General features: G+C 29.6%; 5 protein-coding genes across 5 annotated transcripts; 2 read left to right on the top strand and 3 right to left on the bottom strand.

Annotated features, from left to right (window-relative positions):
- Window positions 1-15,192: 15,192 nt before the first annotated feature.
- HO133_003762 (uncharacterized protein) lies at window positions 15,193-15,982 on the top strand (the record flags this gene model as incomplete). Its single annotated transcript, XM_037294684.1, has 4 exons — window positions 15,193-15,228; window positions 15,326-15,392; window positions 15,448-15,685; window positions 15,742-15,982. 4 exons carry the CDS (start codon window positions 15,193-15,195, stop codon window positions 15,980-15,982), a joined length of 582 nt encoding a protein of 193 aa, XP_037149372.1.
- Window positions 15,983-16,581: 599 nt separating this feature from the next.
- On the bottom strand, window positions 16,582-17,547 carry HO133_003761 (uncharacterized protein; the record flags this gene model as incomplete). The annotated part of the gene is made up of 3 exons (XM_037294683.1): window positions 16,582-17,030; window positions 17,328-17,400; window positions 17,518-17,547. The coding sequence occupies 3 exons, from the start codon at window positions 17,545-17,547 to the stop codon at window positions 16,582-16,584; spliced, it is 552 nt and encodes a 183-aa protein (XP_037149371.1).
- Window positions 17,548-19,352: 1,805 nt separating this feature from the next.
- On the bottom strand, window positions 19,353-20,337 carry HO133_003760 (uncharacterized protein; the record flags this gene model as incomplete). The annotated part of the gene is made up of 3 exons (XM_037294682.1): window positions 19,353-19,419; window positions 19,725-20,124; window positions 20,286-20,337. The coding sequence occupies 3 exons, from the start codon at window positions 20,335-20,337 to the stop codon at window positions 19,353-19,355; spliced, it is 519 nt and encodes a 172-aa protein (XP_037149370.1).
- An 89-nt stretch (window positions 20,338-20,426) lies between these two features.
- On the bottom strand, window positions 20,427-21,157 carry HO133_003759 (uncharacterized protein; the record flags this gene model as incomplete). Its single annotated transcript, XM_037294681.1, has 2 exons — window positions 20,427-20,577; window positions 20,640-21,157. 2 exons carry the CDS (start codon window positions 21,155-21,157, stop codon window positions 20,427-20,429), a joined length of 669 nt encoding a protein of 222 aa, XP_037149369.1.
- A 644-nt stretch (window positions 21,158-21,801) lies between these two features.
- On the top strand, window positions 21,802-22,262 carry HO133_003758 (uncharacterized protein; the record flags this gene model as incomplete). The annotated part of the gene is made up of 2 exons (XM_037294680.1): window positions 21,802-22,103; window positions 22,124-22,262. The coding sequence occupies 2 exons, from the start codon at window positions 21,802-21,804 to the stop codon at window positions 22,260-22,262; spliced, it is 441 nt and encodes a 146-aa protein (XP_037149368.1).
- Window positions 22,263-24,371: the final 2,109 nt, after the last annotated feature.

Raw genomic sequence — 24,371 nt, 5'->3', positions numbered from 1 at the left:
AATAACTTAGAAATATTAATAGTAGAGATTTCTCTTAATTCTTCTATAAACTTCTCTTAAGAAGTCTCTATCGAGGCTCTTAATAGTAATTCTTTATTAGACTTCTTATTATTAATATTATCTTATTCGCTAAATTTATATAGTATTATAATTAGAGAAATAATATTTTCTCTTATATTATCTAGAAGTATAGTAGTAAAATATATAATATTCTTAATATCTTTATTAAGATTATTATCTTTAAAAATTATATAATATTAATAATAGATATAATCGTTATTCTTATTTTTAAATAGATCTCTTACTTATCGAGTAAAGCTATTAGATTTAATATTTTATTTTCTTAGATAATAGATAATATAAAAGTTAAATTCGAAAAGAAACTTCGCTTATTTTACTTAATAAGAGTTAAGTTATTTAAAAAATATAAAGTATTATAAGTTTTTATAATCTAAAATAATTTTAATAGAGTTCTCGATAAGAATACTAGCTAGCTTAGAATATTATTTCTTAAAAACCTATATTATAACTATAAGTTTCTTATTATAGATATTATAGTTATACTCTATAGAAGATATCTTCTTAAAGAGAAATATTATAGATCTAAATATTTTATCTTTATCTTCTTACAATAGAATAATAGTAATTATAAAATTAAACGCGTTTATTTCTAGTTAAGTCTTTTTATTTAAATCGAAGTAAATAAGTATAAAGATAGTAGTGAAAGCTTTCTTAAGTATTTTAAAAGCGAGTTATTTAAAGTATTCTTAGGCCTATAAATAGATAAAGTCTTTTTTCTATTAAGTATAAATAAAGTTTATTAAAGATATAGCGATTTTAGAATACCTTATAATAAACTTTTAATAGAAATTAGCGAATTCTAGAAATATTTATATATCTTTAATATATCTAGATTTCTTTTATTAAGTAATAATCTTAATTTTCTTTATATCTATTTTTACTTCTTTTATTATAATAATTAATTCTAGATATTTAACTCTAATAATATATAAATTATATTTATTAATATTAAGATAGAGATTAGCTTATCGAAATTTCTTTAATATCTTTTCTATATATTAAATATACTTATCTTTAATATTATTATAGATAAAAATATTATCTAGATAGATAATATAGAATATATCTAAATATTTATATAAGATATTATTATTAAATATCTAAAAAGTAATAGAGATATTATATAATCTAAAAGATATTATTATATATTCGAATAGATTATATCGAGTAAAAAATATAATTTTTTTCTTATAATTCTTTTTTACTCTAATTTCATTAAAAGCGATTATAATATCGAATTTACTATATATTTTCGCCGCGTATAATTTAGCGAAAATCTCTTTAATTAATAAAGAAGTATTTTAATTAGAGATAATAAGTATATTAAAAGCTCTATAGTTTATATATAGTCTAAATCTCTTATTAAGTTTCTTTATAATTAGAATAGATATTATATAGAGAGAAGTACTTAATCTAATATAGTCTTTTCTTAATATCTTATTAATATATTTTTTTATAACTAATATCTAGTCTCTAGAGAATTTATAAACTCTTTTCGATAATAGAATAACTTTTTTTTTAAGATATATTTTGTAATTAATAGAGCGATAAAGGAGAAATTTATTAATTTTAATAAGATTTTAAATATCTAGCTATTTATAATATACTATAAAAATTTATTCTTATAGCTATTCTATAATTAAAGGTTTCTTTCTTAACTTATAAAAGAATTTCTTATAATCTTCTATCGTAATAGCGATAATATTAGTAATAAACTTCGCTTTCTTATTAATAGAGTTAAAAAGTTATTTAAAGTCTTTAGACTATATAGTAATAATTTAATTCTCTAATTTCTTAATTATCTTAATAAAGATATAGATAAAAATCTTTATTATATTCTTTTTCTTAAATATAATCTTTACTATATAATTTAAATTCTTTTTTAAAAATTTATTATTATTTTAAATAGTAATAGATTTATTATATAATAAATAGTTAGATATATAGTAATTTAAATTAAATATAATAATTTTAAATTTAAAAAATATATAAGAGTTATACTATTCTAGCTATAATATTTCTAAAATAATATTAAATCGTTTTAGTAAGATAATTAAGTATTAAAGTTCTTCTATATAATTTTTTAAGATAAGTTTTATTAAGACTATATATATAATATTAAAAATAAAAATAGATTTATTATTAGCTAGTTATAATTTATAGAATTATATTAATACTACTTTAAATAGCTTATTTATTTTAATAAAAGATATATTTATAAAGCTTAATATTAAAGTTTCGATATTTAAAAGATAATTAATCTTAATCTATCTTATTAATATAATAATCTTTCTATAAAAGTTTAATTAATATTTATTTTATAAAGAGGCTTCGATAATAATAATATACGCGAATAGAGAGATGAAAGTAAGTATTCTTCTTATTTCTAACTCTTTAATTCTTATATATAAGACTTTTAAATCTTTAACGATAACTTAATTAGAGATATTTAATTTTTCGATTCTTATAATAATTCGATAAGAATATTCTTTTTAATATTGACGACTTTTAGAATTATATTAACTTATTCTTTTATTAATAAATCTATATTTTTATATAAGATATTATTATTACTAAAATAATATTTAATTTTTAAATACTTAAAATATCTATCTTCTTTTCGAATTCTATTTACTAATAATTTAGAATACTTATATTCTTATATATAGAAATTTTTAATAATAATATTATTATTTCTTTTAGTAGAGAAAGTATTACGCTAATTATTTAAGAGGGTAAAGTTTTTATTAATTTTATTAATTTCTTTCTTACTCTTTAGACTTAATATATTATTAATAGCCCGAAGATTTATATTTAATACTTATAGAAAAATAACTAATTCTTAAAAAATATTAAAAGATTATTTTAAAATTCGATATCTTAGGCGTATAGAGATTAATTATTTTAGATTAAATATCTTATAAATATTAGTGAATTTTAAGGGAGTAATAGCTATAGAGAATCGTATATAGAAGTTTTTAAATGATTTCTTCTTATCTATTACTTTTATATTAAATTTAAAATTAAATATTTTAATATTCGATTTAGTAATTTTATTATATATTTCGAATATATTATCTAATTCGTTAATTATTTTTTAAACGATTTAGTATAGATTTAAGATATCTTTATTTATTCTTATTTTAATAACGTTATATATAATAGATTTATAATAATCTTATATATAATTAATTTTCTTAAGTTTAATAGAGAAGATTATAGCGCTTTATTTAAACTTCGCTTTAAGATATTAACGCTAGCTATTTTACTTATTTCGATTATTAATATTATAAAAATCTAAAATATCGAGATATCGTTTATTTAATTTTATACTCTCTACGCGATTTATAATAGAAATATAGCGTAAGTTTTAATAAATATTATTAATAAAAATACTCGACTAACGAGATATAATCTTTATATTTTTCTTATTAAAGTTTTTTAAATTAACTAATATATAAGATTATTACTCTTTTAACTATTACTCTTTACGCTTTAAGTCTTACTTAAGTTTCTTATTTTCTTTAATAAATTTCGTAGTATTAATACGATATCTATTATATGAACCTCGAAGTCTATTATTAATTTCTCGCTTATAAAATAATTAATTATTACTATTATTTAATTAAGTAATAATTATTAATATCTTTATCTTAGTATAAGCGATATTCTAATTAAGTTTTTTATTTTATTATTAAAATATCTTAATATTATAATTAGTAGTTCGAAAGCTCTTTATTAAAGTTTTTAATTTATTATATTAAATATTAGAAGTATTAATAGCGCTTTTTATAAAGTTCTATAAATTAATAATAGATATAAAGATTATAGTTAACTCTTCTTTAATAATATTTATAAATTATATTTTAATATAATCTAAATTAAGTTTAATAATATATTTTCTAGAGATAAAACGTTTTCTCTTATATTATATAAACGATCTAGCTTTACTAATATTTAGAATCTTCTTATCGAAGTTCTTAAATTCTTCTAAACGATAATATATTTATAATTTACTTATAATAATTTAACTTTAAGTATTATCTAGATTTAGAATTAAGGGATATATAGTTAATATTAAGCTAGTAAGTATATAAAGAAGATTTAGTTTAAGATTTATTTCTTTTAGTATATTAAAGATATTTTTTTTTTTAAATTCTTATTTAATTTAATTAGATTAGCCTTTATATAAGTAAAAGATTTTCTTTTAAATAATCTTTTAAGTAGTAAGCTTTTTTAATTATAACTACTAATTTCTTAATAATATACTTTTTTCTTAGTTATATATTTAGTATAACTAGTAAATAAGTCGCTATCGCTTTAGAAGAAAGATAAATAGTATTATATTAAAGACTTAATAGTATATATAATAACTCTATATTATAATATAAAGAGAATATTATCTATATAGAATTATTATAAGTATAGACTTTATAGTAAGATAGAAAGGTCGAAAGGCCTTAGTACGCTAAGCTTAATTAGGCTATAATATAAGTAAGGTCGTAAGATCGCTGAAACCGTAATAAAAAGTCTATTAAAGAATTTTTAGCTTTAAATTATATAATTATAATTCTTCTATTAAACGATTATTTATTTATCTTTTAAATTAATACGATATAATATTTAATAATAATAATAATTTATTTTAGATAATTAATATAATATATAAATACTAGATTAAGCTAATAGCTTTTTTCTAATTAAATTAATAATATTACTAGCGAAGATAAGTAGAAGATCTCTTCTATATCGATCTATTAAAGTAATATATCTAAATATATATATATATATATATATTTAAATAAAGTCTATGTTAGAGGCGTAAAGATGTTATTAAAAAAGTATATTATATTAATTTAAACGCTAAGAAGCTCTTCTATCTATAATATCTTCTTTTAAATATATTAAACTTTATATTTTTTAAAGACTTATATATAATAAATAATAATATTCTTTTTTTTATTATAGTATTTATATAGTAAGAGACTTACTTTATAATAATATTAAATAAAATTAAGTATTAAATAAAGTAGCGGCTTAATAGAAAGAATACTACTTACGAGATCTCTTTATAATAATTTTATTATAATATAAACTTGATAATTCTCTAGATTTATAGAATAATTATAGATTAAGATATATAAGTAATTTCTTTTTTATTAAATAAATTTTTTTAAGTGTAATATAAATAGCTTATCGCGTTAACGATGGTCTTAAAATATTATAACTTCTTTTAATATAATATTTCTTTTTTTATATATTAAAACTTTTCGCGTTAGATATATTTTTTCTTAATAATTTCTTTAATAAATTAAAGTATTTTAAGTTATAGAATAAAAAGATTATCGCGCTAATAATACTTTTAAAATATCGCGACTTTTTTTAATATAATATTCTTTTTTTAATTACTAAAACTTTTCGCGTTAGATATATTTTTCTCTTTTTTATCTATAAATAATTTTTTTTTTTATACTTTATATATATTTCTTAACTAATATATATTATTCTTTATTTAAATTATTTAATAACTATATTTATATTCTTTAGACTTAGTACTATACTCTTTTTTTATTAAACGATATATAATATAAGTAAGTCGTTATCGAAGACTTATATTTCTATTTAATTTAAATTCGCTTAAAAAAGAATAATATTATTTTTATAAAGAATATTAATCTTATTATTAATTTTAATTTATTAGTAATCTAGTAAGATTATAAACGATATTATATTAATAATTAAAATTAACTTTTATATAAAGAATATAGCTATCGAACTAATATCTAAAAGTAAATATAAATAAATTTTAATAATAATTAAATTACTATAGCCGACGCTATTTAAAATATAATCTCTTATTTTAATAATTAACTTTTTTTTTAAATAACTATAAAGATATTAGTAAGACTATACTTTAAAATATTATATTATAAAAAGTATAATATAACTTTAAAATAGTTATTACTATAGCTTTATCTAATATTATCTTTATTCTTCTTTAAAATTATATTATTATTTATTCTTATTTTAAGATTTCTCTTAATATTATTATTTAATTTAATTATAATATATTAATAGAGTTTAATTTAGCTTAATTATTAAAAGTAATTAAGCTTATTTTTTAAAATAAAATCTTTATATAAAATCGCTATAATATCGAGGCTATCGATTATATACTTTAAGATATTTAAAAGAATCTTACTTCTATAATAACTTTTATTAAATTTTTTTAATTATTAAAGATATTAAATTAGATTATATCGCTTAAACTACGTTAAAAGTATTCTATCTTTAAAATTATATTTAAATTCTTAAACTTATAAAGAATATAAGACTTTGAAATTCTAATTTAATTAATTAAAATTAAACTAATATAGAGGAATTCGCTTAAAGGCTATTAGATATAAATAATAATATCTTAATAAGCCTTAAAGAATAAGAAGCTATCGATTAATCTATCGAATAATTATTAAATAATTTTATTATTTAGCTAATTAATATTATTTATAATAATCTTAGCTTATATTAAATAATTAATTTCTATATATTTAAGATAATCTTTTATACTCTTAATAAGAATATCGCTTAATTTAATAATTAAGTCTTTAATAAGTTTTCTAAAATTAAGATTATTTATAATAATAGAAATTAAGTTATTAATAAGAAAGATAGCTTTCTTCTATCTATTAAAATAATAAATATCTTTAAATTAACTTTACTTTTACTCTATTACTTAAAATTAAAATAGAATTATATAATAATACTATTAAGAAATTTAAAATAATATATAAATCTATATAATAAAATATATTTATAAATTAAGTATATTAAGTCTAAAATACTTAATTATTATATTCTTAAAAATAAATATAACGATAAATAATACTATATATTACGTATTTCTCTAACTTCGCCTAATTTAAACGATCTATATACTCTCTTTCAATATATTTAATTTTTAATTTAATTAGTTTTTAATATAATAATTAATAAGTTCTAGAATTAATTATTATAGCAAATCGACTTATATCTATATCTCGAGATCTTTATTTATAATTAATTATATATAACTCTAAGTCGAGTTATTAATAAGATTAATCTATTAATTATAATTCTAGACGATCTATTAAAAAGATAATTTACTTAATTAATAAAATATATTAAGAATAAGATTATTAAGTAAATACTTCTTTTTTAGATAAGAATATAATTAATTAGTAATTTATAGTAATAGAAATAAGCTATTTATCGTATAGAAAGTAAATAGAATTCGATTTAATTTAGAATTAAGATTTTTATCTTTTTTATTAATTTCGTAGTAATAAAAGTAGGTTAAAAACGTATAATAAGCAATTAGAGTTTAATTTAACTTAGGGCTAGGGCTAAAATTTCATTTAACTTAGAAAAATTCAACTTTATAAATTTAATTCATAAATCTTTACTTTATTTAATATTATAATAGTAAAGAAAAGAAGATTTATAGATATTTAAGTTTATATTATAATTATTAAAATACTATATATACTTAATATTAGTAATATATATTCTTAGCTTCGCGCGTATATTAAGTTTTATTAAGCTATTAATTAAATACTCGACTTATCTATTTTAAATTATATATATATATATATATATATTATATTTATCTAGCGTTAGCGTATTTTTTATATTTATCTTTTAAGTTTCTAATATTTAATATATATATTATAAATTATACTATCTTATCTTCTTATTATTAAATATTATATATATATTAAATATTATATATATATTAAATATTATATATATATATTAAATATATTATTTATATAAATAATAATTTATAATAATCTCTAAATTATTAATATAGTTAATTTCTTTATATTCGAATATTATTATAATAAATATATACTCGATATTAATATTAAGAAAATAGATAACTAAATTATAAATTTATAGTAATATAAAAGGTATTAATTATTCTATATATTTATAGAATAGATATATATAATGCTAAGTCTACGCTAGATAACTCTAGTTCTAAGACGAGATAAGATCTTAGCGTATCGTAATAATTAGTAAATACTATATTAAATATATATAATAAAATTAATAATTAATATAAATACTACTTAGATTTTATTTTATAAATTATATATATATTAAAAGAATAGAGAATATATATTAAATTAATAATTAGCTCGCTTTATTAATATTACTATAAATAATTATAATAATAAATTTAAAATATCTTTATAATATATTTATATTAAGTATATATAGATAATTAGATAATTATAATTAAAAACTAGCGTTTATATATCTTAATTATTTATTAGATATATATTAAATATATATAATAATATCTAATTTTAAAAAAACTCTCTAAATTATTAATAGTAAGATATTAATTATTATTATACTTTATATATTTTAAATATATACTAATAATATATATTTATTATATTATAATTAATAAGATATAATTATATAAAATTATATTTAATATTTATAAATAATAGCTTTTAGTAAGTAAGAAATATACTAAATATATATATAATTTAAACTTATTTATTAATAACTTTATTAATATATTTATAATAAATACTACGAAGTTAATAGATATTAAGATTTAATTTAAATTAAGTATATATTAATAATATCTAATTATTAATTTAATTCGATATAATATTATCTTAGCGAAGACTATTATTAATAAGAAATAAGTTATATAAATATAAAGTATAAATTAAACTTATATCTAATAGCGTATTTAAACTCTATATTCTCTTTAAAAGTTAATAAAATTAAATTTATCTAATTAAAGTCTAAATATATTAAGTATATATTAAATGTATATAGAGCTAATATCTCGTAGAGTTAGATCTATAAATAGCTTTTTAAATAAATATATAATTAATATAGAGATTATCGCGTAAGTTAGAGTATATATATTATATATATTAAGTTAACGCTAAGTAGATATATTAAGATTAATTTCGCTATAATTTATAAAACTCGATTTTATTATTATATAAATAGAGTATACGTTAAATATAAACTTATTATATATTATTATCTATCTATAAATACTTATATTTAATTTAAAGATTTATTTAATCTATTAAATTCTAAATATAATATAAGCTTAATATCTATTAAATCTATCTTTATTTTCTTAAATAATTTTATAATTAATATCTAATCGTATTTAGCTTATATTAAGTATATACTAATAGAAGATTCTTAATTAATCTTTTATAGAACTCTCGAGTTTACGCGTAAATATAAGATAAATATATATAATCTTTATATTTTATATATTTTAATTATATATTTAATATAGCGACTTCTCTTTCTATCGCGATTATTTAGAATTACTTACTCTAAACTCTTATAAAAATATTCTTTATTATAAATACGCTTATTCTATATTTAATATATATCTAATATATATTAATAGCTAAAAAATTTAAAGAGCTATCTAATAAATAAAATTAGATATATATTTAATATATATATCGCTAATACTAAGATTAAAACCTCGCTATTTTTCTTATCTTATCGCTATTATTTAGATAGAGTATATATTATTAATAATATTAAAATATTATATATCTATTTTATATATATATAAAGCTTATATCTAATATATATTATTTAATATAAATTTAACTTTAATTAGATAGCGTTTTTATATATAGTTATTTATCTTTCTTTTTTTATTCTAGTATATATATAACTTATTCTTTATCTTTATATTAAGATATTATATTAAGATACTTAATATCTACTACTTTTTTATACTAAGCTTCGATTTAATATATATTAAATAATATTATTATCGACGAAAGTTAACTAATATATATTAAATAAAATTTATTATTTATTTATATCTAATATATACTTTTATTATAAATAATTAACTTTTATAATTAACTAATTTTTAATATTAAGATATAAAATAGTTATTATTTTTAATTAAATCTAGCTTATATCTCGTATATATTAATTCTATACTTCGTATTTATATATATATAACTTTTCTAATATATAAATATTTATTAATTCTCTAGATTTTCGAGCTTAAATAAAAGCTTAATAACCTTCTTTATTATAAAATATAATATATATTTTATTCTCTTTTTATATTATTAGAAAACTATTAGAAATTCTAAGAATATTAATAAATATTTAAAAATTAATAATTAATAATATCTAAATAGATTTCTAATAAGAATACTTATTCTCTATAATTATTCGAATTTAATAAATAGAGAATTTAATAAGAGATTTCTAGATAAGTCTATTAGAGTTATATTAAGCGTATTTTAAAATAATATTTTTTTAATTTTACGCGATAAAAATAAATTACGTTATAGTTTTAGATAAAGTAATTAACTAATATTAAGTATATGCTAATTCTATACTAGTTATATAAATTATATTTTAAATTTCTAGATTCTATAACTTTTAATCTAATTTATATTCTTTTCTTTATTATTTAAATTTAATAATTCTTTAATACTTAATCTATATACGCTATATATATATCTTATTATTAATTATCTAAGTCGAAAACATATATATATATATCTTCGATTTTTATTATTAGATATATTTTTTATAATAAAAATAGCGATAATAATATACGCCTAATAGAAGTTAAAATTATACGACTTTTTATTAAAATTAATTAAAAAGATAGAGTAGTTTTAATAAATTAAATATTAGTTAAATTTACGCTAAATTTATATTAATTATAATTAATATTAATAATTAGATCTAAATTATTATAAAAAAATTTAGAATTTTATAGAAGATTTAGATTTTAAATTCGTCGAGCGACTTATTACTAATTTCTATAATTTAAGATAAGAAGATTACTATTAAATAATTATATATAAAGTATATATTAAATTAAAAAAATTAATTAATTTTATCTTTCTTTATTATAAATATAATTATTTATATAATTTCGCTATTATTTCTTTAGATTTAATTAATTTCTTATTATTTTATTATATTCTTTTTAGTAAATATCTCTTATATATAACTTTTTAATCTATAATTATTAATATATATTTAATATATATTGAATATATAACTTATTAAAAATAGATAATAAATTTAAATAATTAATAATTAGTAAAGTTATTATTACTAAAATAATTACTCTCTTTAATTTCTATATTTTTTCGAGTATAATATTACTATTCAACTTTTACTTTGAAATTTTCTAAAATAAATTCTATAAGAATTTATAGCACTCTCTTATTATTAATTTATAATTTAAATTGAAAATAAATTATATATATACTATTTATCTTCTTTTTTATATCTTCTATACTTATTATATTTTAAATCTTATCGATTATAAAGCGAGCTAGATATTTAAGAAATTTCTTAATAAAGTTATATTTAATATATATTTAATAGAAAACTAATATATATTAAAGATATTTATTTTATTATAATTTTAAATCTAGATTATAAAGAAAATCTTTAAATTCTATATTATATAAGTTAGTATATATTAAATCTAAGTAGAAAATATATTATATTTAACTTTTAACTTATTTTTTATTTATATCTACTATTATAATATAAAAACTTTAATTTATAATAATATAAGTAAAATTAATTAATCTTTAAGATACTTTCTTAAATATTTTAAATATCTCTATAAATATTTTATAATAAGTAATATATATTTCGAGATTTATAAAAATATAATAATAGATATTAATTTTTATTTATAGTTAATATATATTAATCGTAAATAGAGTATAAATTATATTTATAATTAATATTCGCGTTTTATCCGATAAGCGAGAAAATCTATATCTTTTCTTATATTATTTTAAAAGCTAAATCTATTTCTATATATTAAATATATTAAAAGATCTTAGCTTATATATATATATAGTATATAATTATATAATACTCTTTATTAAAGTAGATAATTAATTAAATTTATTAATCTTTACTATCTTTTAGCTAATTAAAAGTATATTTATATTAAATTTCTATTAAAGTATTTATAAAGTTAAAATAAAGTTTAAAGAAGTATATACTTATTATAAGTTATATATCTATTAAAGCTATATTAAATTTATATTTTAATAATCTCTACTTTCAAATTAAAGTAGAAACTTAATCTTTAATATTTAGACTTTAATAAATCGCTTATAGCGAATCTTTATTATATTTCTATTTAAAACTCGCGAGAAATAAGAAGATAATAAAGTATTTTGAAAATAATTAGTATATATATAGCGCTTATTTAATATATATTTAACTTATATATAATTAGATCTAGTAAATTATATTTCTTAATAATTTTAATAACGTTATTTATAATAGCGTTAGAGAGCTTAATTAGATATAGCGAATAATAAGAATATACTTTATATAAGATTAATATAAAAAATAAAAAGCGATCTTAATTATTTAAAATATAGAGATTAAATTATATATTATAGCTAAATAACTTTATCTTATCTTATTCTTAAAAATAATTAAATATTATATAAACTTAATATATATTAAATAGAGAATTAGAATAATAAGATATTTACTTATTATACTATTTATATTATTATATCGAATAATCTATATAAATATAATTCTCTTATAAGAATTATAATCTAAATTAAATAAGTTTTTATAGATAATTAAGATTTATACGTATAACTATAAATAATAAATATCTTACTTAATACTATAACTTTAAGTTATTATTCTATAAATAACTAACGAAGATAATTTATAGATTATAAGTATATACTTAATATTTACTCTATATATATTTATTTTATTTTACTTAAATATCGTAGATAATTAATTCTAATATATCGTAATATTCGATTATAGACTTTTATAATATATACTTTACGTCTACTAATCTATAAAAAACGTATTATATTAATACTCGATATTCGTTTTAAGATATTTCTTAACTAAATAAGAGTAAAGTAAAGAATTAAATCTTTATTAAAGATTATTAATATTTATAATATTAACTCGATTATACGCTTAATATAGAATAATTATATTTCAATAAATATATTAATAATATTTAATCTTACTATATTTAAACGCTTACTTTTATATCGCTTTCTTTTTATTCTTTTTATTATTTTTAGCTAAAAATTATATCTTAATAAACTTTATTTAAAAATAAATTATATTAATCTTTAGATAATTAAATTATATTTAATTTTAATTAGCTAAGATATATTTAGACTAAGTATATATAGAGTCTATCGTAAATATATATTAATAAATTATCTCTTAAGTACTCTTATAATTTTTTCTATCGAATTTCGATCTAATATATATAAAATAAAGAATTCTATTTATACTTATCTTGGAATATTTAAATAGAATAATTGTTACGAACAGAATAACTATTTCTATCACTGAGTTAAAAGAGCGTGGATTCTATTAAGATAGTAGAATTCTTCTAGTTATACTATATATTCATAATAATTATATACTTCGAAAAATGGCGTATATCCCCATGCGCTGGCCTATACGTATGTTTCTATATAGAAGCCCTTCGGATATACACAGCCGTAAGTTACTTGATGGCCTGGTGTGTATAGCTTAAGAAAGGCACAGGGTTTATAAGCCTCTATCAAATCTCAGTGTAGCGACAAGTAACCTATCTTAACTAACCGACCACACCCGGAGTCGAACCGGTGTTACTACCATTTGTCATGGATAGGGCGACTATCCCTACCACTAGATCAAAAGAGCGTGGATTTCGTCAAGATAGTAGAATTCTTTTAGTTATACTATATATTCGTAATAATAATATAATCTTAAATCTTATTAACTATTACTTTATACTAGTTATTTTAATTAATAATAATATTTATCTTTTTAATTATATTTTATATATAATTAGTATATATAAATATTAATATAGTATAGATTTTATTATAGAAGTTAAGTCTATAGAGAGAGAAATAATAGACTTTAAGCTCTTTACTTTTAAGTTATCTTATTTATTATTACTTTTATTATAAAAATCTAATAAATTAAACTAAGTTATTTATTAATATATATATTATATATATAATATAGATATAATATATATATAAGATATAAGTATTTTAATATTATTTAATTATTAAGTAATTTCCGCTATAATAGCGTTATAAACTTATTAGATAAATATATTAGATATTATAATATATACTAGATATAAGTAAGAGTAAAATTTTAAATTTATAGATGAGTTACCCCGCGCGGGCTAACGTCGCTAGATTAAATTTAATTTTCTTTATTCTCGATAAGGTGCTGATATATGCTGAGTGTATCCATTTTATCTCGGACGAGGTGTATATACTTAGCATCTACTCACCCCTGCCGAACTTTTTTTCACCCCTGCCGAGCTGTGAGCCCTATTTATTTAAGCGGTGCTTAGTGGAGAAGATGCGTGGAAATTCTGAAGCTTGGCGTGGACGACATGCCATGTCCTGCAACATGACAGAATGTGATACCTACATCTCCACACTCATGCTTCGCCATCCTGCAATGTCCGTACGCGTGTCGAGAACGGGCTCGATAGCTCAAAGAGGAGCCCCAGCAGTCTGGAAAGTCGAAGAAGATCAAATCCCTGGGACTCGTTGAAGCTTGCCATCCAACCTGGCCAATCTTCTTACAAGTGGCTGCGTTCTACGCGAGGTCTACCTCTCTTTTCGAATTACTTATCAACGGGAAGGCTCTGGCTGCTTGCAGCACCCTGTTCACTTGGTCAGCGTGGATCCATTCAATCCCCGTTCCCATTTACATTCACATATCCTGAGATTTGCGCTCCGTTTCTTCGTCTTCTGTCTTCCTCCTCATACTTTCTTCCTCTCAACCTGTCTCTTTTCTTCTCGGAAACCTTCCTTCTTTCTTTCAACAGCTCTCTGCGTCTTAAAACCTCTCTTCCATTCCCAGTCCTAGCTTTCTACCATTGCAGCTCCACCCTTGCGCACGGACAAAGTATCCTTCAACCTCCTCTTGCTCCCTCTTCCTTATCCAGCTCTCCTCTTCACCTCAACTTCGCGGCTTTCAGCCATCAAAGCTTCAATCGACAATCTCCATAACCAAATCACCAAACGTTCAACGAGCAAGATGCCAATCAGATGGACTCCCGAGACAGATCAGATAGTAAGCTCCCATACGTCCCGTCTCATCTCTCGCTTCTCCCTCCTCTCAAGTCTCGCCCAAAAGAACTTTTGCCATGAAGCTGATCCACTATCTGAAGCTCTTGCTCAAAATCCTCGAGACCTCTGACGTTTCCCCCAAATGTGCCGAGATTGCCGAGAGATGGCGTAAGTCCTTTCCACAAGGCTCCTCCATAGCCCTATGTTGACAGGAACACTTCAGCTGCCGGCCTAGACCGTCTTACTTCACGTGCAATCTCCGAGCGCATCTTCAAGATACGCGCTAAAGCTAAAGCCTCGGGTACTGCTGGCCACTTCGCCGTGCCCTCTGCCAACTCCAACGCTGGCACACCACGCAAGAAGGCCACAAATGGTATCGCAAAGAAAGCTCCAGCGAAGAAGACCAACGGAACCAAAGGCGGAGCAGGCAAGCGTAAGCGTGGTGGTAGGATGAGCGACGAGTATGTCCACCTACTCGGTTACTTTGACTCGAGTTGAGATACTGACGACTTTGAAGCGAAGTCATGGACGACACCGAACCTGATGGCTTCAAGTCCGACAACAATGGGTCAGAGGCTACGGATGACGAGGTTCCCAAGAGGAAGACAAAGATCAACAGCACAGCCAAGGGCAAGGGTAAAGACGGGGACCCAGTCAAGGTGAAGGGTGAAGAGGAGGAGAACGGCACCTTCCACGACAGCGTCTATGAGGACCCTTTTGACGAATACGATGCTGTAGAGTCGGTTGCCTACGCTTGAGGAAGCTAGGCGAAGGACGTTGAAGGAAGCTCGAGGGATGAACAAGTGGCAAGCAGATGGGTCCCTCTTCCTTCATGAAGCCTTTTGTCAATATCAAGCAGCCACGAGATTAGAGGAGCTTCATCATGTATCTTACGCAACGAGCCTTGCAAGTCTGGGCCATGCAGCCAGGGCGGGTGGTGGCTTGTATTGCATGGCATAGCATGCCACTGCAGCAACCAAATCAATGACAACATACTAGTTTCTACATGATATGCTCGTGTGATAAAGAAGCACTATCATTGACATGAACTGCACCGATATATCTGCTTTTGCATTGGATTTGCATCCCCATCAAGTGGGACTAATAACGACATTGACCCTCCCTATCGTCAAGCTGAACGGTAAAGACAACCACCACCATCCAGCCAAGCCACAACCTCCCGTCCTCAGTCCAGCCATCACCCGAGAAACACATCGCCATCGAACCGGGCACCTGTCAAGATCATTCCCAGCACCAACATGCTTTCGTCCAAGCGCGAAGATCCATCCATCCGAGCCAGCCAAAGTTTCGGCTCCAAAGCTCAAGCCAGACGACATCCCTCGCGTTGCCCCCGGTATCAAGCATACCGGACCCCCCCTTCCCCCTCTTCGGCATCAGTACTCTCATCCTCAAGCGCCACACCAGCGATAGTAGCCTTGACCTTCTTGCTCGGCACCTCCACCTTCCCCTCCTCCCCCTCTTCATCCTCGCCCCCCTCATCCTCACCGCCATTATACGCAGCGAACACATTCTGCAACGGGCTTCCACCATTACCCTTCTCCTTCCCGTTCCCATTCTTGACAGTGCCCGCAGCGGTGCGCTTAGCGCCGGCAACGTTAGGGGTCTTGTTGGCGGCTTTCTTGCCGGCTGGAGCAGGGGCGGTGCGGGGGGCACGCTTGGCCGGGGCGCGCTTGTTGGGCTGGGGAAGGCCGAGGCCGGAACTGGCGCCCGCGACGGGGGTGGAGGCGTCTTCGGCCATGGAGCGGAGTTTGGCGACGCGGTGGACGAGGGCTTTGGGGGTTACGTCTGGGGGGAGTGGGAGGTTAGCGGGCTGGGATTGCGGGAACGCGTGGATGGCGAAGGGTGTTGAGTAGGTAAAGAGGGGGGGAGAAGGGCTTTTTTGTTCGATGAATGTTTCGGGTGAGGAAATGTGGTGGTGGTGGTGGTGGTGGTGGGGGTAAAGATAATGAAGGAGACAATAAACGAGCGTAGGCAAGATTGGGGAGCCAACATTTGCACAGAATGGGTAGTAAGTGGTGCTCCATGCCGCTGGGTTGATTTGTCCAGGCGTTGCGACAGTAGACAAAAGCACAAGGCGCTTACCATTTCCCATAGCAATAGCAAGGGCACCGTAGTCAAGCTTGACATTGTGGATCTTCAACACGTGCATGAAGAACTGCAACACAGGGTCAGCGCACCATACCACACGAGCTAACACAGAAGACCCAAGATGTGGGCGGCAGAAAGTCTCGCTGTCCAAGTTTGACGTTGTGAAGGTGATGTGAGGACATACCTTTGCATCAGATTCAGGACCCCACTGCATTCTGGCGGTGGTTTCGCGGTATCTTGACTGTCGGTTGTGTAAGAGGCCAGGTCGCAAGTGAGCGACGCTGCGAGGTTTGATGGGCTGTTGTTGAAGAAGTGTGTTGGTTGAAGGGTAAGATGTCGTGAGTGAGGAGTGCTTGGGTTTAGTGAAGGAGTATTTGGGTTTGAAGGATGGGGGAGGAAGGGGGGTTTTGTACTGAGCCCGGGTTGTTCACCCGTCACTGTGTCGTGGTGAAGTGAAAGGATTAGGGAAGGGGTGCGTGGGACCGGATTCTGGCTGGGAAAAAAATTGATGGGGATGGTGTCTCTAGAGTCGTTGACTTTGATAGGTTTGATGCCCTCGTCGATGACTTCCTTGGAGATGCTACCCCTTCTACCAACCACGATACGTCGCAGTCACGGCTGATCTTAGGTCCTCAACACAATCAATAAATGGACTTCACTGACCTCGTCGTCCTAAGACCCAGACAGTGTTGAGGTCGTTGAAACGAGAACAAGCTTAGGGAAGGTCTTCCAAAATACAACTCCGTGGGTAGATACTGGGCTAAGTCAACAGCAACCGGGATTTTTACTTCATCAATAATCAGAGCTGGCTCTCACTTCGACTTTGAATCTGGTAGTTATAGGCGGTGGGGAAAGTGGAATGGGAGGGCCACCTTGTTTGAAGGAATCCAAACTTGACGCATCGATGCGCTTGCTGAGCTGCAAAGTACCTTGCATTGTGCCATGGGATGATCCAACAGGACCCTCAGACATTGGCCGGACTTTCAAATCGAGCGGCTGTGCTCGCGCTCATCGTTAACCATACAGCCATGCCCACTATTTGCCGAGACTTGTATACCGAACTGTCAACAATGTCCGTTTTCTGGATTGCGAGCTCCTACGATTTCTCTCTGGCTAGCGTAGAGTGTGCATTTGTTGCGGAGACACGATACTACATATCAAAACCCTGCTTAGTCAGGGACGAATCGCCACTAGACCTGTACCCATGGTCAAGGAGCAAGCAAGCATGGAGTCGGTGACTGAAGGAGCGATGTACTATATCAACAACTCGGAAGTATCTTGAGCATCTAGGTAGGTTTAGGAGAAACGGTCGCAATAGTATCAGGCACATCCCAATCACAAAAGTTCCGGAAGAAGCCCTCTCTTGTAGAACACTTTGAGTACTTTCTCATTTCCCTAGAAGACATGCTGTAGTACACAGTGATTCGCGATCCTTTGACGACTCACGTGATATCAGTCGGGGCTCTATCCGAGTCACTCAAGAATAGACTCTTGCAAAATCATTTGAGGAACAACAGTACAACGCTTTGGCTCCGCATAATAATCAATGGGCAGCCTATGCAATTCAACGAATCAGCAACGAACAGAACCCAAGTATCTTCAACGGGACCAAGCCTCATCCTTCTCTAAGAGGTCCCTTTAATATCCTCTCCCGGCAGCGCCTCTGCACCCATCGGAATCTTTGTCCCATTCGGCAACAGTCTTAAGAGCATTATGTCCGGCTGGCAGAGCACTCCCTTCTCCGCAAAAATTCAATGCTGCAGATACGCCAATGTTACATTTTCGAGGACTGTCGGAATTATGGCGGCGGAACGTTGCCTCACAATATTCACTTGCGGAACGATTGAGGCTTTGGAGATTCTGTATGAGCTTATCGCACTGTCATCTATGATGATCAGTGAAGGATTGATAAGAGGAAAGGAAAGGAAGGGCTGCATACTCATGCCAAAGAAGGGCTGAATTGGGCACTGTTGCACTGTCAGTGAAGGCAAAATGAACGCCCCCTCTGACAGACGTAGTTTACTCCTTAAATGTAGCCTTGAGTAGTGTAGCACAATGGGAGTCTCTCGAACGCCACTTGATACGTCTAATTCGGTGTTTTGACGTCACCAAGAGACTTCAATGAAGGAAAAAACTCTCAAGACAGCTCAACGCAAAGAATAGGGAAAACCAAGCCCTCAGATATGCTCCTAGAACAGATGCAAAAATACGGTTCATACGTTTAATATTGGGTCACTTACCTTATGCGCAGCGTGTAATCAGGATTGAGAACCCTCTTGATCGATTGAGAATATATGTCCATGGAGCCAATAGCGACACCTTAAGAGGAAGACACTCACCTGCGCCACCTACCCCAAATAGACCCGAAACCTTCAATAGCAAGATGCGTACACCATAGGGTCGCAATACGGCATCTGGTCTACTTCGCGAAGACTCATCGGGTCAACACCCCGAGGACTTTCATCAGAGCTCACAGTTGTGTTCTCGGTGACTCCATTCTCATCGTAGGTCTTGGCCGAAAAGTTTGGCCCAAGCAATGGCTCCCAGCCCATATCCGATGCGACCCCCAACTCGACTTCAACAACCACACACTGAAGCACCTCAAAGCTCGACAATCGTGCATGTGGATTGAATTCCAGAGTTCCGTTGATGACAAGGTTATGCAGCTCGTCACTGTAGAGGCCTAGAAATGACGTCGGCTCTCTCGCTCCAGGCCACCTATAGAAATCATGGTGAGGCATACCTTCTGGACGGGGTCGGAGTGGAGGACGTCCATCATGCGCCAACGCGTCTACGCAGATGTCAAAGTCAGCGTTGTTTCTTCGGCGCAGAAATAAGATTTGGAGTGGCAAGACAGGTCTCGGGTGTAGAAAGGTCTTCTTGCTCCCGAAACATGTCTTGCGACTCAACTTCAATACCAAATAGGAAGGATCAGCTGGGAATTGTACGTACGGATCACGGCACCAAGAGCCCACACATCTGCCTTCTTCGAAGTCACTGGCATCTCTGGAGGCTGCCACCTGCGCCCCTGAGTCAGTACGGCTTCTCAAGAAACTTATGTTGCAAATCAAGATGGGGAAGCATCATGATCACTTACTTCCAAGTCCCAGAAAAGGAGGTTTCATCAACGGTAGCAAGGCCGAAGTCGCCAAGAACAAGCGATGGATAGCCATGGCTGTCAGGAGTTGGAGGGCCAAGAAAGATGTTTTCTGGCTTGATGTCCCCATGGATGATTGGCTGCCACCTACACATTCCAAAGTTAGCATGGCTTCTTTGAGGCAGATTCACAGACTGTAAGGCACTTACTCCGAATCAGGTGGAGGACCACCAAGTTGTCGCCGGTCGTAACCGTGATGGATATAGGCCAAACCCTCGCTGATTTGGAGGAAACAATGCCAGATGAACGACTCCGGTACTCCTTGCCACTCTTCGATGTAGCGGACCATGAGTTTGAAGAGATCTCCACCCGGGTAGTAATCGAAGTAGAGCTGCATCGTGTTGGTGTGCATGATCGCTTCATGGAGAACCACGATTCGAGGATGATCATAAAGAATGTTCCGCAGGATCTCGATTTCGAGAGGTTTCGAGATGCTCTTGCGCCGCTTTTGAACCTTGCAGACGCGCAGACTCATATTGGACCTATTTTGTAGCAATAAACAGTTTCCGTAGCCACCTGATCCAACGTGACCAACCTGTTTGTAACTCTCGACCTCGTCAAACCTCGATCTCTTATAGTTCCTAACAATGTTGGTATTGCAAAGCTTGAAATCAGAGGATGTCTTGTCTGCCAGCGAATGAGGAGCAGAGGATACTGTTTCTGCCATGTCGTCGTTCGAAAAAGCCATTGACGTCGAAAATGGGTTCGTCATCGCGGTTCACACGTAGACAAAGTTCCTTGTTGAGGAGGCCGCAGGCAAGGAAACTTTAAAGAGCTTGATAAGGGCGTGGCAGGGGACGCGTTGATTATGTGCTTGAAACCGCAGTCGAGATTGTTAAGGAACGACTCTACTCGAGAGCAGGTGGATAGTTAAGAATGCCTGCTCATCCATCGGTGTCTCGGTTCTCGACAAAGGGTATTGTGCGTGGTGAAAGCCCTGGACATGAAAGCCACTAGCCAACAGACAAAGGTGAGGATTCACCCTTGATGGTTCCCCAAAGGGCTTTGTGCCAAATGATCGAGTCCATATCGAAAAAAAACAATCAATTGTATTGGCTTAAAGGTTGATTGTCGTACAAAGACATCTACAATAGTATTGTCCTGGAAGGACACGACCTAGGGGCGAAGGGTCGAGACCGAGACCAAACTCGTGAACGGTCCCTGAAACTTTTCGCCTGATAACACATGTATACTGACCTTCAGACAAAGCTTAAACCAACTTCCAGTAATGTTCAAGTTCTCCATTCTTCACCACGTCCTTGCATACCCTCGCCCTCGCCCACATACTACCACCATATGTCTCCAAAAAATATGAGTAATTCTGCTAGCAACAGCAATGATCACAAAAGGTCCGATTTTCTGCCTGGCCTGGAAGATCTTGGAAAATTGCTCAAGGCTTGCAGTCCCAATCAAGGGAAGAAGTCCGATCGGAGCCGGATTCCAGATGGAAAGGACTGCCAAATTTGCAACATCAAAGATACATGCAAGACGGTAGTACAAGCCTCAAACGAGCTTATTGAGCAAGGAAGCTCCATATCTGAAAAAGAGACGCAGCACAACAAGGACCAGGGAATGATCAACCCTACCAGAAAGCCAACGCAACGACAGCCAAAGTACATATACACGCATCAAGACGGCGGCCAAAGACGGACATGCTCAAGACAGCCGAACAAGCCAATGAGGGTGCACCTACGAAGGCTGCAATGAATATCTCCACGCTCGGCGATGCTGAGGGGTTAATTGACGATCCAGACGCTGAGCTGGGCAATTGAGACTCCACCAGATAAAATCTGGCATTGATGGAATGTTTCCACCTCTGGAAGTCTGAAAGTTCGGCGAAGTCCTCAAACGTTCCTTGAGCCATCCTTGCTATCATCTGATGGCTTTCATCCAGTGGTGTCTAAAAACACCCTCCATAGATCAGATGTTGGCGAGAAACAAGTAGTAAAGCATTGAAACGTCCGTTCCTTGAATGTTGTAACCAAGCTCGCAAGGCAAAGTCTCCCTTAATTTCGAGCAACCTTTCGAGCAACCTTTCCTGTTTACTATTTTGCGACAGAATTCGTGACCCACAAGGTCTGTTCACAGTCATACCATGAGATACCGCATCGGGAGCCCATTTCACGGTTTTCAGATCTCTCCTACAGTGCCCATAGTTAACATAGCATCAAGGTGCTACTGGAAAATATGGTTCATACTTTACATTCAGCTTTTTGCCAAGACTAAGAGGCGCCAAGCGCGGCTAGAGATTTACCACATCACCGGAGCTGGCCTCCATAGGTAGCGTGAGCCTCCGGTGTGACTGGTCAAGCTGAGAGTGCTTCGTGTCTCGCATGGGAAAGAAAGCAACTCCACACAACCAACCTGAACCCATCTACCAGCCCATTAAGCGATATAGCCATAAGTACACCCGAAACGATAGGCATTCGCCGTACAATTCGCGGCCGCACAAAAATTCTGTGGATTCTACGGCAATTCCACCAATCCGCTATTCCCACCACGATTCAGGGGGCCCGTAAACGTGTTGATGCCCTGCGCCTGGATACCACAATCTCCAGTCTTTATATGGTACTCCGGGCTCGAGCGCGTCCAGTCGTCTGCGTTCGCGGGGTACGGTGATGGGCGCTTGCAAAGTGGTTCCGGCGAATTGCCCCCCTTAATGTGGCTGCGTAGGGAGAAAGGTCAGGGAAAGGCTCGTTGAGGTGGGTAACGCGGTAACTGCCGGCGTAATTGGGGCCATCTTAATGTGGGGAGCTATTGATCGGATTGGTTGTTGCGTTGTTGCCGATTCGGGGCTGGCCGTAGGTCTACTAGTCGCATGTTAATATTCGAGAGAGGGTATTGGGAGAGTATGGGCTGCGTACCAATGAGGTGGAGGTGCTGTTGACGGCCCGAAGCTCGGTGGCAGCTACGCCTGCGTGGGTGACGCGTAGACTGTGGCCTGTGACCCCAGCATCGTAACTGGGATTACTTTCAGTCAGTTCAGAACCCCAATGTGTAAATGGAAACCAAGATCAGTCAATTCGACCCATTCATCCTCGGAGGAGTCGGGTTCCATCAGCTGTACTCTTCACAAACCCGGAACAGGCTTAGACAGTACAAATCTGGGGCGCAATTCCTGTAGTTACCAGAAATGTCAACTCGACTTATTAATTGCACCTCGCCACCCCCATTGAGCACCGTTATACATAATCTGATCCACTACATTTCCATGCCGTCGCCGTCGCTGTCGCCGTCATTGAAATACTCGTTTGTAGCTGTGTTGAGATTTGGATATTAACAAAGAACGATTGTCTGCACAATGAATTTGGAAAAGCAAACAGCATGCGAAACTCAATACGATTCTTCCTCGAAGCGGCGATGAGATATGGTAGTGTTTATCTGGTGCGCGGGTATAAGGCAGCTTGCGTAAACACATGCAGCTAAGAGAACACGTGAAGAAGCAACGTGCCTCTAACCCGACTGTCCAGTGGACTTGTGAGAGATCAAGGTTTAATCACGAGATCCGTGAAGCTGGTGCATTACACACGACCTTGGTCCGGTCATAAATCAGCCAAAGTCATTGTTCCATCAGAGACAATTTATGATCGTGGTTTATCTTGCGACTTAAAAAGTGCAGCCCTCCATGGCACAATCCTCCCCTTCTTCACGAGTCAGCTCTTGTACAACACCGCTCCTACATTGTTTCGGTGCGCGTAAAGATTTAACAAATTCGTCCTCCGTGAGCCAAAAGACACTGAGCAGGAAGATGAAGGTGCTGTATATGCGGGTTTTTGATAAGACACTCCGGAAGCTGGCCTTGACGCAGCTCGAAGCCGCGACGGGATGATCTGGACAGGGCACTCGTAAGTATCAAAACACGAGAAGGACAAGAGGATCAA

This window comes from Letharia lupina (assembly GCF_014066315.1).
Source record: "Letharia lupina isolate WasteWater1 chromosome Unknown contig_18, whole genome shotgun sequence".
Taxonomy (NCBI): domain Eukaryota; kingdom Fungi; phylum Ascomycota; class Lecanoromycetes; order Lecanorales; family Parmeliaceae; genus Letharia; species Letharia lupina.
The sequence above is the reverse complement of the archived record's forward strand: the minus strand, read 5'-3'. Positions and strand labels throughout refer to the sequence as shown.